The 19,503-nt window shown below is 36.5% G+C and overlaps 1 protein-coding gene across 6 annotated transcripts in view; it reads left to right on the top strand.

The window, feature by feature from the left end:
- Positions 1-19,503, top strand: part of LOC121313169 (ankyrin repeat and IBR domain-containing protein 1-like) — a 78,383-nt gene that overhangs the window by 46,592 nt on the left and 12,288 nt on the right. For 5 of the 6 annotated variants that reach the window (XM_041245448.1, XM_041245446.1, XM_041245449.1 and 2 more), the window contains exons 5-11: positions 804-921; positions 7,491-7,699; positions 8,879-8,967; positions 11,000-11,144; positions 11,419-11,585; positions 15,653-15,741; positions 16,615-16,745. In XM_041245448.1, the coding sequence (XP_041101382.1) occupies positions 804-921; positions 7,491-7,699; positions 8,879-8,967; positions 11,000-11,144; positions 11,419-11,585; positions 15,653-15,741; positions 16,615-16,745 (948 nt within the window). The remainder of the gene's footprint in view (positions 1-803; positions 922-7,490; positions 7,700-8,878; positions 8,968-10,999; positions 11,145-11,418; positions 11,586-15,652; positions 15,742-16,614; positions 16,746-19,503) is intronic. The other variant, XM_041245447.1, reaches the window with a different exon arrangement.

Genomic DNA, 19,503 nt, shown 5'->3' with positions numbered 1-19,503 from the left:
TGGGGATTATTTCAAAATTATGGAGTTTTGGTATACTAAAGCAGGATTGTAAAACTCCACTTTACCAATCTGACATTTTCAGGCCAGTTACTTTTGTTTATTCAGTACCTATTTTCTTGTGTATATTTTTTTCTGTTAATCGCTGCATCTTTGGATACTGAAAACATGCGATACAGCTAACAAGCGTTTATTGGCTATCTATTGCTACATTTACAATGAAAATAGAAGGAGCACAATTATTCCTGAAAAAAAAAAAAACTGCTTGACCCTGTGCTTTCTTATTATGAGATAGGTTAACAACAAACTTCTAAGGACTGCATCTGTTGGTGTCCTTTTATGGTAATTAAGGAGGGGCTATGCTAATCGTTCCAGTGTGAATCGTAAAAAAAAAAAAAAAAAAAATGCTGCAAAAACTGCGTTGTATTAAAAATGTGTTTACAACAACTTTGTAAGATGTTATAATATATAGAAACATTCTAATTTTATTTACCTATTAGTGGCAATCATTGTACCTGTGTAGCAAAGTATAGTACGATGACAGTATGGTATCAAAATTCTAGAAAATTAACCTTCCATTCTGGATGCTGAAGTTTGTTGTAAACCTAGCCTACAGTGGTCATCTGATTTACTGCAATCTCATTTAATTTAATAAGACAATCCTCAACATAATATAGCATTGAAATTCAAAGTGGCATTACCATTTTTCTTTCTAATTGAAAGACAGGCTTTTGTTGTCACAAACAATATAAAACCGTGTTTGTATGAATCAAATGTTTATTTTCCTTTTCCTCTATCTTGTGCAGCCATTCGAGGGCCTGAGGCTTCAGGAACTCCGCAGACTGAAAGATATGCTGATAGTGGAGACGGCAGACATGCTCCAGGCGCCTCTCTTCACTGCTGAAGCCCTGCTCCGAGCACATGGTAATGTACATTGCTTAACATTTAACATTATAACATCATTGACTATGGAGAGATGCATTCATGAGTGACAGGCAGCGTATGACCTAGTGATTAGAACTGAGGACTCATTTCAACTCTCTCCTCAGCCACTGACCTACTGTGTGGTTTCACATTGTCATGCCAGTCCACTCAGCTGTGAAATTGAGTACAGACAGTAGGGCACGAGTGGTACATTTCTGCCAGAATAGATCTATCAACATGTGCCAGGAGTATTTTCCTAAATGTATCCCTGTTATTATCCTACCCTAGGAGAGCTCACAGAATAAAATATGCTGTCATTAGTGTTTTGAATAGCTGGAATGTGTCATTATTACTGTGTATAATAATCAGAGGTGTTGTTATCCACTGCTGGGAATGATACCCTCTATGAAGGGGATTTTGTAGAGGACATTGCACATTTTTCTAATTATCCAATTGGTATTATCTCTTAAGTTATTAAGAGTATATCACGTTCAGAGGATATATGGAAATCTAATCTGCTTGTTTAATCGTCCATCTTTGTGTCACACTTAAATTTTTGCATGTACTGTACCTGGTCATCAACTTTCTCATAATATTGATAGCTGTAATTTTGATCCCTCGTGTCCATGTTTATTGCTGCAAAATGACCAGGGTGAAGTGGCTGAATGGGTACAAAGGTTTTTTTTTTTTTTTTTTTTTTAAAACTGCAGCAGTACTAGAAGCTCAGAAACTATTATATATTATACAATTATACCGTAAATACAGTATAATTGTAAATCTCAAAAAACTACTCACTTCTAAATCTTTTGTAGTCATCTTTGTATTACTTTAGTATAAATACATGTTAATTTGGATTCATATGTTGTTTTTTTCTGACTCTATGTGAACGAAAAGACACACATTTGCCCGTTTTCCCATTGGAAATAGTGATATTTTGAAATATCACTGTCCTGGTCACAAAAGCAAAGTTTGTGGGGAATAATAGCCATTTTCTCTACTTTTGAGGCATAAGCAATTAGGAAATAACACTTACTACCCAGGAACAAAAAAAAAAAAAAAAAAAATTTGTTACACAGTGATATCAGTGGAAATCCTTCACTTATAATGTTAATTTACTTAAGGTTTTGAAGGCCACCTTTAGTTCAGTTCAGTTTATACTGGTTCAATCACTACTTTCCTAAAAAAAAAAAAAAAAAAAAACTATTAAAAAACAATTGATCTGATGACTTGCTGCTGGAGAAGATGTTTGGTAGAAAGCCTCGCTGAGATTAAAAAAGCAGAAACTCTTAATTTAATTTTTACTTTCTTTAAGTAGGTGTCAATCCCTTGATCCACTTTCAACCTGTGCTCTGTATAAAGTAGACACTCAAGTGTATTGCTGCAATGCTGGAGTCAATTCATGTGGTGTTGGGTTTTTTTTGGTTAAAGTTCAGGACACAGTATATATACTTTCTGTGGTCTTCACTGCCTCAGGAAATACATTACTTCCTTTTCAGGTTGCAAGTACTCAGGTTCTGTCCAAGGTGCTGAAATGATCCACTTCACTTCTGTTTACAGTAACTGAACAACCGTGATTTGTTGGCAAAGATCCTACTGCAAAACTTCATTGTAGCAGGCAAAGTGACACCTCCCCTTTCTGGATATTTGGACAGGAGTCAAACCATTCCCTTAGTATTAAATGTGCAATAGCTTTCTATGCACAAGAAGACAAAACATGTGAATAGTGACAAAACATGTTGGTTTGCTTTTGACATAGCTGACGGAAACTATTAAATCAATGTGCTGGCCTGACAGCACACACTGAGGGCAGCAGTCTCCCACCTCCCTCTGCTTCTGTATAACATACCTCATAGAACAAATATGGTATTTCATACATCTAGTACAGGCAGTGTTGCAGGGGGATACGGTTAAAGGTTACACTATGGTGCACTTTGGAGGCTAGACATGCATTTGAGAGCTCTATTGAAACCACAGGGGTGCTTTCAACTGGATGTGATGACTAATACAAACTGAATCTATACAACAAGAAAAATACATTAGTTAAAGCAGTCCTTATCTCACACTGAATAAGATGCAAACTGCGATAATCCAGAAGCACCTGTTCTGACAGCCAGGGACTCTAGGGAGAGAAGGACCATTACAAGAATTGCACAAAACACAACACCAGAGAGTTACAAATAACAGAACCCTTCAGCTGTATAATTGCTCCAGTGTTCTCTGTGTTCTGTGTGCTCACAGAATAATGCACTGTAGAGGATATTGCCAAGGCCAGGTATTTTGTTACTGGAGCATTATGTTTATTCTTTGATTGCCAGAGTTAGAACAGTCATGTACTGTGTCTGTAACTGCTTTAACACGATGGGCAGATTAATCAGGATAACAAAAAAGGTTGTGAAACGAAAAATAAATCTTGCAACAAGCAACTTAAAAGGAGAATCTGTAGAATCAGAACTTATGTAAAGACTTATGTAATTGTGGCCTCGTGTTAGATTTAACTAACCACAGATTTTTTCAATTTTTGTTTTACATTATTATGCTTTTGAGTATAGAGCATACTATTTAAGTTAATCATAAAAACTTGTGACTTTAAGGAGGTTTTTTTTCAAACATACTGACATTTTAAAGCTTTCACAGATGATTATTTTTGGAATAAACTAAAAATGAAGTGTGAAATGTGTATCCTCTGTATCAGAAGCACACCGACATGGTCAGGTCTGTGAAACTCAAAATCAACCTCAGCAGGCCTGGAATATTGCTCTTCAGTTTGCATAATCAATGTGTTTGATCTTGGCAAGGGTGATTTTTCACAGTCAACACCCAAATAACAGCTGTAATCAAAGTTGTCAGCTGTGACCTGAAGTGCAGGTTTTGTCCTCCCTTTCCCCGAACTTCAGTTTTTGCAAAATAATAGGTTATAGTCCTTCATTAAGCAACTGCCAAGGCTCCCATCTCTGCCCCATAGGTATTTATTCGCAAATCTAATTTACTGCTTGGGAGACGCTGGCAGACCGTTCTGCAAAGATTACATCAGCCGCACTGAATCAAGAGTGAGGTTGTCAGCTGGTGTTGTAGCCCACAAGTCTGTCTATGGAGCCACTCTCCCAGTTGAACAGGTTCAGCAACCAGTTGTTGCTTTTACAGTCTGGCCTTGCTTGTGACAGCAAGTAGCAGTTTAGTTTAGTTTAGTTACCAAACAACCACTAACCAAACAGGCAGGGAGCACAAGTCAATATAGAACCTTTCCTGTTCCTGTTAAAAGGACCAGCTTTTGCTTCACTGTCTGGGTTGTGTTCAAGATTGTGATTTCCATTACATGAGAGTAAGTGTTAAAACTTCATGCTGTTCTTGGACTCAGTTCTCACCAAGACAAGCACCAACTAAGACATAGTTTATTTTACTATAAACTAATGTGATCCATCTGTGTTTCCTTCCATCTGATGATGTAGATATCCTTCTGCCTAGTGTAGATTGAAGTTTAATGCTACCTCCAGGGATCAGACTATTTTGCCTCCTTGGCACATTGGCACACACAACGGCTACAATCCTGGCTCCAGGGATCAACCACAGTGCAGCCTCCCTAATGCATCAGCATGACAACCGTGGGCACTTTACATCTTTGGTGTTTCGCTGACTAGCCCACAAAACCTTAACAGGGCTTGACAGTGTCCCAGCATCACCTCCCTCCATCCCCCACTCAGTTAATCCCAGTTTACTTACCTTCCTTTACATCAAGGTTTTTTTTTTATTTCTACTGCGCTTGTGGTTCCCAAGTAGAAGCTTTTCGTCTCAACCAGAGCCAGTTGCTGCTCTTCTCTGCTGCTTTAGATAAGTTCTTAATTATGTGTCGCAACTGTAGACCACTGAATCCAATGTCTCTGGGAAACCTTGTTGTGGAGCATGCCACATATCCTTGACAACCCACCTCCTCTGGGTAAACCTGGACTCTCCATCCTCAATGTTCCGCTTCAGCAGCAGGTTGAGTGTACCAAAGTTTTGTCCTTGTGTACGCCTCATCCACAGCATCCTTCCATGGCACTGTTAATTCTACCAGGTGGACAAGGTGTGCTGATCCAGACCGCAAGACAATATCAGGTCGAAGGTTAATGGTGGCAATCTCAGGTGGGAAAATAAGCCATTGTCCAACAAATGCCAGCATTTTCCAGTCTAGCAGCTTCCAATTGTCCTAGATTAGTTTTTTGGTTTTAATACCTTTTCTTGGAGGTGGCTTCCCTGGATGGAGGAATGTTGTTCTTCATGTGTCATATATTGCTGGCATTGGTGGCAACTGATTGGTCATGCTGCGCTTGTCTTCCAGTGCTAAGGCCATACATAAGAACGTAAGAAAGTTTACAAACGAGAGGCGGCCATTCGGCCCATCTTGCTCGTTTGGATGTTAGTAGCTTATTGATCCCAGAATCTCATCAAGCAGCTTCTTGAAGGATTCCAGGGTGTCAGCTTCAACAACATTACTGGGGAGTTGATTCCAAACCCTCACGATTCTCTGTGTAAAAAAGTGTCTCCTATTTTCTGTTCTGAATGCCCCTTTGTCTAATCTCCATTTGTGACCCCTGGTCCTTGTTTCTTTTTTCAGGCTGAAAAAGTCCCTTGGGTCGACACTGTCAATACCTTTTAGAATTTTGAATGCTTGAATTAGGTCGCCATGTAGTCTTCTTTGTTCAAGACTGAACAGATTCAATTATTTTAGCCTGTCTGCATATGACATGCCTTTTAAGCCCGGAATAATTCTGGTCACTCTTCTTTGCACTCTTTCTAGAGCAGCAATATCTTTTTTATAGCGAGGTGACCAGAACTGCACACAATATTCAAGATGAGGGTCTTACTAGTGCTAGTACTAACATCACAGCACCTGGTCATTAGTGTGTCCCACGCTGTTTTCTGAGAAGCTCTTGGCCATTTAACTCCAGGCTTTTGCCCATTGAGGTTCATTTCTCTCTTACGCTGGTTCATCTGACCAGGTTCACAAGGATCATTAGGTTCCTCGCTAGTTGTGTTTATGTTATCCTGCAAACTGTGGTTTGCTTCCTGATGCTGAATTTCATTCGACTGACTTGACTGACTTTGTAAAAAGTACAGATCAATGCAAGGGCCTGGTCCCTTCTCTCTCAAGCATTTCATTCTCCCTTGATGAATCTTCAAACCCCTACTTTTGTCACTTTCCTTCAGCCACAGACACAAACCTGGTGCTCCATGTCTTTGCTAACTGCAGATCTTGAGCTAGTCCTTTGCTAAGTTGTTAACTGTGTTGTCAAACCTTGAGTTCTGTTCTGACCCCGCTCTTGCAGACTCTAGGGATATTTTTCTCTTTAATTTCTTAGAAGCCTTAGGCGGGTGTCTCCAGTATCCTGTTCCATTTGAAAACACAGAGCTGGATACTGCCAGCTAGGGTGGCTAACCCCTGCCAGCCCCAATGGGGTCTATTTCTTCCTGTAAACTTGCTCTCTAGGCTGTCACAAGTTATTACCTTTGCCGCCAGCTGCACTATTCACTATTCATTATTCAATATATCTTCATTACAAACTAAGATATAGCTTCTTTTACTGTAAATTAATTGTTTCCTTTCATCTGATGATGTAGATATCCTTCTGCCTGGTGTTGATGGCTGTAGTTTGGTCATTTACAGCTATGACCAAGAGATTTGCATCACCTTACATAATTAACTAATGTTGTGTCATAAAGTCGAATAAAAATGCTAAATAATATTACATTTAACATACTGAATTACTTACCGCTTTGTGGTTTTCCATGTACTGACATATTGAAAAATGTGACATTTCAAAATCTAACATGAAATGCTGTACTACTTTTATGGCATCCAGTTGATTTTGGTGTTATGATTTGGTGGTATATTTGATTAAATGATGTTAAATAAAAGATCTAAATTATGTTCATGTAGGTTTTGTTTTTTGTTTTTTTAAAAAACAATGATCCAATTTTAAAAATCTAAGTGATGTAAAACTTTTGGCTACAGCTGTTGCAGCAAAAAACATCAAAACTAATGCAACACACTAGATTGCCAGTCTGAGGACACTAGTGGCAATCTGCACTGAAATCATATATTTGTAAACATTATACAATACAATATATTATAGTGTAGAAAGCTAAGCTTATGCTGTTTTAAATGATTTTGAAGTCTCTAAAAATAAAGATTTGACAGACCAAACCTAAAGATACATATCTTAATAGATTTAAGTAAAAAGACATTCCTAATAACATACCAGTCCTTTTTGTCAAGAGTATGCACTGCTAAACAGGTGGGTTTGAAATGAGTTTGGGGAGATATGCCTGGTGGTTCTGCGCTAAGTGATGGATCTCAGTCTGACTCCTTGAAGGACAAAGGACGATACTGAAGGTTTAGCATTAATACAAGGCCTAAATGCTCACTGTTTTGTAGAAGATTCTTTGCTAGCATGTTAGTAATGTTTAGAATTCTCTTGCAGTCTTTAAACAAATTGTCTTTTTTTTTTCTAATGGGTTTACAATTACAAGGCATACGCTTAATGTATTACTATGGTTAATCCAGTGTTGATACAAGGCTATTTTTCTTTCAGACTGGGACAGGGAGAAGTTGCTTGAAGCATGGATGTCTAATGCTGAGGACTGTTGCCAGCGTTCAGGTGTTCAGATGCCCACCCCTCCCCCGACAGGGTACAATGCCTGGGACACCCTGCCATCCCCCCGGACCCCCCGCACCACCCGCTCCTCTGTCACCTCCCCTGACGAGATCAGCTTGTCACCCGGCGATGAGGACTTGCCTATGGTAAGCATTGTAATGTTTAGCAAACGTCCGTACCTTCTTAAACTATCTTTACTGGCGAGACTGAACTGCCCTAGATACTCATACCAAAATGGGCTGCCAGTCACCATTGCAGAATGAACAGGTTAGCATTCTGTTCAATATGTTATCAGTTTCTCCTCTTGAAATATTTTCACAAAGATACATATTATTACATCTAGAATATTAACAATAATGTTCTGTTTGAAGCCTGAATAGCTTTTGCCTTGTATTTAGAGTTGAACTGCTTCAAAAGTTCATTTAAAATGTCACAGTGCCTTTGCAGACAATTCTTTCATTTAGACAGAAGCTGTAGTGTGGTTAAGGAACAATGGCTTTGCTTTTCAGTTTCCATTGTCCAGTGTTGCTGTGTAAATGACTCAACTTTTTTTCAAAGCATTCTAAGTGTCAGGTCTGCATTTCTTTTAATAGATGCAAACCACACAGTGCTGCACAGAAACTGCACCCCCCTCCCCCTGTTGACACCTTTAAGTGACACCAAGTGATGGCCCGACAAATACAGCATTAGACAGCTCCCGGCTATTACATAGTTTACCCAATACATATTGGAAGCCCTTGCTTGTGCAGGAGTTGAACTAAATATTAGAAACGGTAGCCATATCATTGTCAGTAGGGCCACAGTTAATTCCTCAATGGTTACCTACAATTACACAAATATTACTAAAGTGAAGTTTGAAATTATGCATCAAAGTCTATTACTTTACTAATATGTTGACAGTGTTTCTTACGAAACATAATTTTTCAATCTTGGACGTAGATATGCAGGCCCAACAACTGCTTACTATCCACCTGTATCTTTGTAAAATCTGGTCTCTTCGCCATCATGACAGAAACTTGTGACAGGAAGATGTTACGGATGCCATTTGCAGTTCACAATTTTCATTTGTGTGCTACATATCACTTCTTCACAGGGACCACTGTTTGTCCAACCTGTGTAATATGTATTCAAGTAAACCATTTATGCAAGTTAAAGTATTTGGTTAATATTGATTACACCTTTATACAGGGTGATTTAGAAAGTAAGTTTACCACATCAGTGCACCTTTCTAATCACCCTGTATATGGGGATCCTGCTCCTCAATCCACTAGTACACTGATCTAAATGTTTTTAAGTATGATATATGTCTTTTTTTCTTAACACAGTGTGGCATCTGCATGTGCAATATTACTGTGTTCGAAGACCCAGTGGACATGGCTTGTGGACACGAGTTCTGCAGGGCATGCTGGGAAGGGTGAGTACTGGTATGTTGTTTGAGGTAGTGAAGTACTTATTTCCATGTCCTTTGGTGGCTAAAATTACAATTATGCATCTAATGTTTTCTGAATAACATTGTTAAATTGCTGTAGAGTTGCAGCTGCAGGTACCATATCCATCAAAGCAAGCATTTAAAAAATAAAATATTAAGATTGACCCGAGGATTGGAAACGAGGAAATTTGGTTATCAACTTGATCCACGCCTGACTAATCAATTCTGTTTTTAGTTGGTAAATGGAAACTTGTACTGTAAATTGCATGATGCCAGCTAAGATATTTTTTTTAAATACATAGAATTGTGTCACAATCCAGCCAACTTGAACACAAGCATGTATCCAATGAAAGTGGTTGGTGATGTTGTTTTTTTTTTTTTAGCTCGCTTTGTTCAAGATTTTTTATTTGAAACTTTGAGACAACATCTTTCATACAATTCAAGTAAATACCTTACCACACCAAATGGTCAGAGAGGGAGGTTGATGGTTGCTGGCTGGTCTCTTTTTTAATTGGTTAATGTATATATAGTGACACTAATTATCTTCATCCATGGGCCTTTCTGATTGTATTGTTTTATTGAGATGAACTATTATTCATTGTCATTGCGTTTTCTGTTTGAAGTTGAAATGTATTTAAGCATGATATTTTAAACATTCTACTAGACTATTGTTTTGCAAATCTTGCATTTAATAAATTGTACTTGGACATCAGTGCATATTTGTCTTAAGATACGCCTTGTCTTGAGTTTCTTTTTTTCCAGCTCAAATATATCTGATGATGTTAGTTCCTTTGGTCTTTTAGTTTTACAAATGTTATATGCCACGCTACCAATATAAAAATTGGCTGAATAAAAGTTAATTTGCATTGCTTGAGTTAAAGCAACAGAAGTTTAAGAATAAAAAAAGTTTAGGATGTGAAAAGGATACAGTAGAAGGAAGGAGCTGATTGACAGCAAGGAAAGAACGAAGGTATACAGAATACATATTTCCTAGTGAGAGCTTTTATTACTAAAATATATACTTTCTACATGTTATTGATATGGAATATAATATCATTGAATAATTGGTCTTGAATGCCATACTTTTTACATTTTACCTTCAGCACACAGTGAACAAATGAATTTCCCATTTTAGCACTCAGCACTAAAGATTTGTGGAAATTCAGTATGAAGTCATTGATCATGCACTGAGGATCAATAACTCTGAGTAAAATGCTGCTGCCTTGTTCATATTCCGAGTTATCAGGGCCAAGTGAGAATGGACGCTAATGGAAGGCCAGCTGGAGCTTACTCTGTCAATGATTTAAATTAGGCTGCTTTTAAGAGACACTCATATCAATCTTCCGCAGGAGAAGATGTAGGTTTAATGACATTGTAAAATCAAGTATATAAAATGATTACATTCCAAATCTTTATTTTGCATTACATTTTTCTAATTAAATTATTCCTTTTAATGAATGCGTTAACTTACTTTAATTTTAATACGGGCAAAAAATGTCATTTTAATTGTTACCTAGTACATTTTGTATGTCTTCCTAAATTATAATTGTTTCTTTTCTTACCTCCTTTTTTCAAATTGTAGTGCTTCAGGTTAATCAAGTGTTGGACATTATGGGCATTTTTCTTAATTCAGACCTATCCAAAATTTAGTACATATTCATACAAAATAAATGTATTTTCTTGATAGTCTGGAAACTGCAAAACGTCCGTAAAACCAATTGAAAATCAACACAGTGAAACCTCAAAGTATATGCCGCACAGTGAGATGTCACTTTAATTGGTATTGTCTCCTGGCTTACCATTTATTAACATAATTTACTTTTGTTTTGCATACATATTATGCTTCTGTATGCATGAAGATAACAAGATAAATCATGTGTATCTTAATGAGTCATGCCCTCTGTTCAGGTTGCCTTTGATCATAAGCTTACGGTTGCCTATTAAGCTACTGTATCTTCTTTCTAAAATAATTAGAATGAAATCGGTATCCTTTTCTCCCTGTGTCTTTTTCTGTCAGGTTTTTGAATCTGAAGATCCAGGAAGGAGAAGCCCATAACATCTTCTGCCCAGCCTATGACTGTTTCCAGCTGGTTCCTGTGGACGTCATAGAGAGCGTGGTCTCCAGAGAGATGGACAAGCGCTACCTGCAGTTTGACATTAAGGTGCTGTACAGTAAGAGTGTTGTTGTGATGATGTCAGATAAGCTTTTGTGGTCAAATAAACACATACGAATTTGTTTTAAAACAAAATAGGCTTCTGTACCTGCAAACCCAGTCTTCACTGATATAGTTCTCTATTTTGTAGAACAGTGTCATGGGTATCAAACTGTATTATATTCATTAAAATATTTTATAAACAGTCTGTAAACTTAAAGCTTTGTGAATGGGCTTCAGTGCTCATGGTTTTTCACAGTTTTCTTTTTCATGTGCTTTTCAGGCTTTTGTAGAAAACAACCCTGCCATTAGGTGGTGTCCCACAGCAGGCTGTGAAAGAGCAGTTCGGCTAACAAGGCCGGGGACTGGTATCGCTGGGTCTGACTCACTAAACTTCCCTTTACTAAGAGCACCTGCAGTCGACTGTGGAAAGAGCCACCTCTTCTGCTGGTCAGTACCACAGGGTTGTAGGTTTGCTTGTGGTAACAATATTTGCATCACATATGTAAAGTACTATTTAAGTACTGTTTGACTATAACTGCATGTAGTTTGTGATACAAACCTTGCAGATGATATTAACCTACCGAAGTGTAGGGTTGTGGTTCTACTTGAGACTCAAGTGACTCCTAATTGAAACTTAACAAGATTACATTTATTTGATTCCAATGCACAAAGTTACATGTATAAACTTCTGTTTCATTTAGTTATGTAAGGCAGTCACTAGCATCAAACAGCAGATTTAAGGTAATGGCCAAGGTTACCTGTTTTCTATTGGGAGGCTCTGGTGTATGACATAACTATACTTATATTTATACTTAAAATAAGATGGGGCCCCTTAACTGTTTCCTTTTATCTGTTAAGAAACTTGTCATAAACCAATTGCTGTCATATAGGTCACTATGCTCACCTCCTAGCCATCACCTTACGATAGGTACCATAAGTTAAATATAGGTCAGCACATGTATTATATCAGGCTTTGGCAAGAGAATATACATCTGTCAACCATGTCTTTGAATTTCTCTTTCATACTCAGTAATTTCCCCTTGAAATTTTACTTTCTATACATACATACATAGTTCACTGAGCACATAATTCAAACCGCCACTTATACCCAATTATTCTTGACTTGGAGCTGTAAACCTCTGTCACTTCAGTGGCTGGTCCTCTTACTTTGTATCATCACATTTCTCTACAGTGTGGCAAAGGCTGACGTGTACAAATCCGGATACTTTGTTGTGACAGTGGGGCTGCTTTGTTTTGGTTCAAAAAGTGCACCAGTCAGTGATAAGGAATTAACATGTAATTACCTACAAATAGATTATTTTATATTGCATCCTATAGATTTATTTGTGTACACTCTGCATTAAAGTAATGAGGAGTTCACTATAGTGTTCTTTACAGTGCTGGGAACAGAATGCTTAAGTAGCCATGGGCTACCACAGCAGTTTCTGTGTCAATGCCAGTTACTAACTAGCATCCAGCTGTTAGATAGTGACAGATGTGCAATTTCTCTCCCATCATTAACACCACTTGCAAGTACAGTGACAGTAGCATTTTTCTTAATGAATGCCTAGAGACTTGCTCTTTCTCTTTCCAGGATACTGTACACCAACATAGTGGCTGGTTCAGGGATTTTTTTATTTATTTTTTCTAACAAGAATACTCCTGCTGCGTTAAGCTTCATCAGACTGTTTTTAGTAGTGCATAATTATCATACCATTGACTGAAGGACCTAGAAAAGTATCTTGATTCATTTTTTGTTTAAGAAAGTTAGGATTTTATTACAGACCAAAATACAACCCATTATATTGATTTTCCTATAATCCAACACAGTGTTATTACTGTTAAATGGCGATGATATAGTGTAGCATTATGTGTATGGATATATTTGTCATTGTTGTCTTGCATTTTATAAAGGAAGGGGTTGCTCAGTACGCTTCTACTTTCAGTACAGTCAATAGACACTGTAGCCGTAGTTTAATAGTTCTCCTTAAATGACAGATGCTGTTGTCAGCACTGAATAGCAGATATATTTTAATCAGATAACTGATTTTATGGTTTGGTTTATTTGTGTACACTCTGCATTAAAGTAATGAGGAGTTCACTATAGTGTTCTTTACAGTGCTGGGAACAGAATGCTTAAGTAGCCATGGGCTACCACAGCAGTTTCTGTGTCAATGCCAGTTACTAACTAGCATCCAGCTGTTAGATAGTGACAGATGTGCAATTTCTCTCCCATCATTAACACCACTTGCAAGTACAGTGACAGTAGCATTTTTCTTAATGAATGCCTAGAGACTTGCTCTTTCTCTTTCCAGGATACTGTACACCAACATAGTGGCTGGTTCAGGGATTTTTTTATTTATTTTTTCTAACAAGAATACTCCTGCTGCGTTAAGCTTCATCAGACTGTTTTTAGTAGTGCATAATTATCATACCATTGACTGAAGGACCTAGAAAAGTATCTTGATTCATTTTTTGTTTAAGAAAGTTAGGATTTTATTACAGACCAAAATACAACCCATTATATTGATTTTCCTATAATCCAACACAGTGTTATTACTGTTAAATGGCGATGATATAGTGTAGCATTATGTGTATGGATATATTTGTCATTGTTGTCTTGCATTTTATAAAGGAAGGGGTTGCTCAGTACGCTTCTACTTTCAGTACAGTCAATAGACACTGTAGCCGTAGTTTAATAGTTCTCCTTAAATGACAGATGCTGTTGTCAGCACTGAATAGCAGATATATTTTAATCAGATAACTGATTTTATGGTTTGGTTTATTTGTGTACACTCTGCATTAAAGTAATGAGGAGTTCACTATAGTGTTCTTTACAGTGCTGGGAACAGAATGCTTAAGTAGCCATGGGCTACCACAGCAGTTTCTGTGTCAATGCCAGTTACTATCTAGCATCCAGCTGTTAGATAGTGACAGATGTGCAATTTCCCTCCCATCATTAACACCACTTGCAAGTACAGTGACAGTAGCATTTTTCTTAATGAATGCCTGGAGACTTGCTCTTTCTCTTTCCAGGATACTGTACACCAACATAGTGGCTGGTTCAGGGTTTTTTTTATTTATTTTTTCTAACAAGAATACTCCTGCTGCGTTAAGCTTCATCAGACCGTTTTTAGTAGTGCATAATTAGTCATACCATTGACTGAAGGACCTAGAGAAGTATCTTGATTCATTTTTTGTTTAAGAAAGTTAGGATTTTATTACAGACCAAAATACAACCCATTATATTGATTTTCCTGTAATCCAACACAGTGTTATTACTGTTAAATGGCGATGATGTAGTGTAGCATTATGTGTATGGATATATTTGTCATTGTTTTCTTGCATTTTATAAAGGAAGGGGTTGCTCAGTACGCTTCTACTTTCAGTACAGTCAATAGACACTGTAGCCGTAGCTTTAATAGTTCTCCTTAAATGACAGATGCTGTTGTCAGCACTGAATAGCAGATATATTTTAATCAGATAACTGATTTTATGGTTTGGTTTATTTGTGTACACTCTGCATTAAAGTAATGAGGAGTTCACTATAGTGTTCTTTACAGTGCTGGGAACAGAATGCTTAAGTAGCCATGGGCTACCACAGCAGTTTCTGTGTCAATGCCAGTTACTATCTAGCATCCAGCTGTTAGATAGTGACAGATGTGCAATTTCCCTCCCATCATTAACACCACTTGCAAGTACAGTGACAGTAGCATTTTTCTTAATGAATGCCTGGAGACTTGCTCTTTCTCTTTCCAGGATACTGTACACCAACATAGTGGCTGGTTCAGGGTTTTTTTTATTTATTTTTTCTAACAAGAATACTCCTGCTGCGTTAAGCTTCATCAGACCGTTTTTAGTAGTGCATAATTAGTCATACCATTGACTGAAGGACCTAGAGAAGTATCTTGATTCATTTTTTGTTTAAGAAAGTTAGGATTTTATTACAGACCAAAATACAACCCATTATATTGATTTTCCTGTAATCCAACACAGTGTTATTACTGTTAAATGGCGATGATATAGTGTAGCATTATGTGTATGGATATATTTGTCATTGTTGTCTTGCATTTTATAAAGGAAGGGGTTGCTCAGTACGCTTCTACTTTCAGTACAGTCAATAGACACTGTAGCCGTAGCTTTAATAGTTCTCCTTAAATGACAGATGCTGTTGTCAGCACTGAATAGCAGATATATTTTAATCAGATAACTGATTTTATGGTTTGGTTCAGGAGCTAAGTAGTCGTTGTGCTTGAAATACGTACGTTTAAGAACAACTGCTCATCCTGATAAAGGAGTGGAAAGTTTGCACATTTTGTGCTTCTCTGTAATGTCATGTTCTTGTTATCTTCAGATCAGCAAAATGTATATTTAGTCTTTTTGAAGGCATAAGCCAAAATATGTGTTTGTTTTTCCTGACATTTTTAATTAGAACTGTTTTTAATTTCATATGTAGTTAGAACGATTTAGACTTTTCCAATTCTGCAGTTTGAAATCTTCTTGTCTATCCCTAGGGAGTGTCTAGGAGAAGCCCATGAACCCTGCGATTGCCAAACCTGGAAGATGTGGTTGCAGAAAGTTTCAGAAATGAAACCAGAAGAACGTAAGAGCTTGTATCACCTAAAAGTCTTTTTTTGTTTGTTTGTTTCTTTATATGTTGAGGAAGGTTGGGCTAGGAAGTGTGCAATTTAATTACAGAGTGGCATGGAAAACTAAAATTCACTAACTTTTTTTTTTTTTCTTTTTTTTTTTTAACAGCCTTTTTTATATTTTTACAATTAAAAAAATGACATTGAATGTACAAAAGGGCAAGTTAATTCTGGTGCATATTACATAACTATATGGAAAATCTGGAAGATTTTACAGAAATACAAAAAAAGAACACGTTTGAATAAGCTTACTTGGCTAAAATGAAAATTTGTACTCATTGAGTGAAAGTTTTGCAGCACTGATGCAGTGAGACTGGCATAAGAAACTGGATACATTGTGTGTGATCCTACTGCACCTTGCTACGAATCATTTGTACAACTGCATCCCACTACACCCTACTGCATGTGACAGTAAGAAAGACAGACAGTAGCAGACTGAAATCTGGCAACAGTGGGCTTGTAAATATAGTGTATTGAGTCAGCTAATAGAGAGGTGTAAAGATTTGTCTTCTTTAAAACCTGATCCAGTATGGCTTAATAATGTTTTGCTGTGGAGAGAAGAGACATTTTAGTTAAAAATGTGGCCTTTTGTAGACCTTATATCTGCAACCATACCACTTTGGAGCCTGATCAGAAGCCAGGCTCTGTGGGATGGTGTGTCCAAAGCTCTATCAGCATTATTACATTTGTGAATATGTCTAAGAAAGCTTAGGAAAGGCATTGTTGTTAAAAAAAAAAAAAAAAAAAAAAAAAAAAAAAAATCATGTGGAACTCCTGATTATGTACTATTAAGCTATTCTATTTTCATTCCTCGTAATCTCCTGAAGTAGTCGGCGTGAATGAGGCTTATGAAGATGCAGCCAACTGTTTGTGGTTACTCACCAACTCCAAACCCTGCGCCAACTGCAAGTCTCCAATTCAGAAGAATGAGGGCTGCAACCACATGCAGTGTGCCAAGGTGAGATTGGCTAGTGTCCATAACTTCAGTGACACTTCAATTAGGGGAATGGGACTTACAAGCAATCTGTTCCCTTAATACCTATCTGGTCACAATAGTATTTTGTCAAGAGAATTTCTAATAATTAGAAATTATTGTACAACAAATGTTCCTAAATATTTAAATGCTTACCTGAAAAACCAAAAATGCTAAATTGTAGAATACTTCGTTTTTATGTCCACCTTTTAAAGATATTCTATTTTTACCATCAAGTGAATTATCGAATAAAATAAAAACATAAATACATGTAAAAAATAAATGTAAAATAAAAATAAACAGACACGTGAAATGTCTTCTTCCTCTACTGGACAGAGCGATCTTTAGCAGAAATTTTTCCGTTAATAAGGCAAATATTTGCTTTATTTAAGCGATAACCAAGATGTATATTTACACTATTCTTTCAAAAACTTGAAAGTTCACAGGGAACTGCATATTACTCGGCAATAGGAGTTTTTTTTTTTTTTATTGAGATCGTGAAGTCTATTATATCCGGGAATAAAATACAGCCTTACTTACCAGTGGCGTGCTGGTCATGAACAAAGCAGAATTACTGTATCAACAAATATATCCAGACAGAGATGAGGCATATACAGGCAATTTTACTAGGAACATTTAGGTTTTAAACAAACAAGTTTCTAGAACTTAAATTTATAAATATTTTCCCCATGTTCTGTGGGTTAAAAGAGGGCTTCAGTATTCAATGCAGCTAGTTCTGTGCTTTCCAGAAGCATTATAGGAATATATTCAATCCCTGATCTTTTCATAGACTATTCCTAGACTGCAACTCCCAAACAAAGGCTTGGCTGTTTTTAAAGCAGTGGCACACTAATGGATGCAGACTTGTCTAGTTTGTAATTTACCTCAATTGAAGAAGGGGGTATTTGCATTTTGGTGACACATTTTATTTGTTTATTTTTTTCTCCCTTTTAAAGCTACAGTGTTCATAAAGAATTGCGCTAATTTGCACTGAAACATTTTCGGTCAGTCATTCATATATATGTGCTGATAATATTTGGGGGGGGGGAGTTAATAAAAAATGACAACAGTAGCATTGTGACAAAGAGCAAAAAGACAAGTTTGTGATCTACATTCCAGAGTTGGGATGTGTTAATGCATTTCCTTAAGTGTAAATTGCTACCTGTCTGTTAAGAAATCCTAGAACAGTAGTGGCAGCTGGTCCTGTAGATTTTACTAGGATTGACCAAAATAAACTCTAATTACCCAGTTTAATAGACAGATAATCATTAATTTTATACTGTGGTACTGTTGCATTTATTATCTGTATCAGATTTACGTAATCATTAGATTGATAGGTTATCAGTTTTCCAAACAGTTACAGAAAGTATTTAAGAAATGATACATTTTACTGCTAGAAAAAAATCAAACAAAGCAACTAACTAAATATGAATTTACCTACAAAGCACGAATAAATCAGTCATTTAACTGAAAAGTCTATAACTATATAAATGACTGGAAAGATCAGAGCATAGGGTAGTTTAACTGCAATGTGTGGCATTTAGGAGGAAAAAACATAACCCAGGAAGATATTGAATAATAGTTTAAAGACCATTGAGATTTACCAATCAAGATGGGTTAGCAGAGAACTAACATTAAATGCTCAGTACCCAGAAATGGTTTATACAAGTTACTAACAGTTTACCAATCAGGAGCAAGAAGATTTGGTTAACACAACAAAGACATTGTTAGTCAGCTATGATAATGTGGCTTAAGGACTTTAAAGCAAATAATTAACCACTAACAGACATTAAAAGCAGCCTTGGCACATATGAATGAGCTTTACATAGCAAATAAAATAGCAGCATTAAATTATTTGTAATAATAAGGTTAAGCAATGTAGGCTAGTGATAGCAGCATTAGAACCTACAGAATAATAATATTGCACATGTTTTTATATTGCACAACAGTTAGTGAACATATTCTATCTATCTATCTATCTATCTATATATATATATATATATATATATATATATATATATATATATATATATATATATATATATATATATATATACATATAAAATGTGTTGCACAAATCTATTATATTGCACAATTAGCTATATATTGCACCCAATAAATAAATCTATATGATTCATCTCAAGCATACACAATCGAAATTACTGAATGATTAGAAAGACCATCAGTTAAACTAGATCATTATATTCATTGAAATGCCACTATAATTCTTAGAATATGCAATAAATATGAATATCAAAAGCTCACCTATTACAAAACAAACAAAGTCTAATCAAATCTGATGTAATATATTTCATATAGAGCCAAGCATTCAATACAAACAGTAGGGAAGAAACAACCACCCAACATATTAATTGTTGAGCACAGGGGTTTACAAGTATTTGAGGGGAAAAAAACCAGGGAAGGAAAAAATAAATATATTATCTCCACTATTAAAAGTCTCTTCCTTCCATACAACAAACAATCCGATCCTCTCTTGTTTTAGCCGCAGCAAGTAACAAAACCCGGCAGCTTGTTATATTTTAAGGAGAAGAAAATGAATAAGTAGAAAACGCTATTCAGTTCTATATCCCAATCTCACTCAAAGTTAGTTAGTATAGTTCAAAATGAATGTAATCATACTATCATCCCCCAAAAGAGAATGAACAAAAAAAACTCCTAGTCATTCTGTTCAAACCCGATCTCAGCTACCCGGTCGTCTGAAAATCCAAACGAAATCCAAACT

The sequence above is a fragment of the Polyodon spathula genome, chromosome 3 (assembly GCF_017654505.1).
Source record: "Polyodon spathula isolate WHYD16114869_AA chromosome 3, ASM1765450v1, whole genome shotgun sequence".
Lineage (NCBI taxonomy): Eukaryota > Metazoa > Chordata > Actinopteri > Acipenseriformes > Polyodontidae > Polyodon > Polyodon spathula.
Note: the sequence above shows the minus strand (reverse complement) of the source record. Positions and strands in the feature narration are given on the sequence as shown.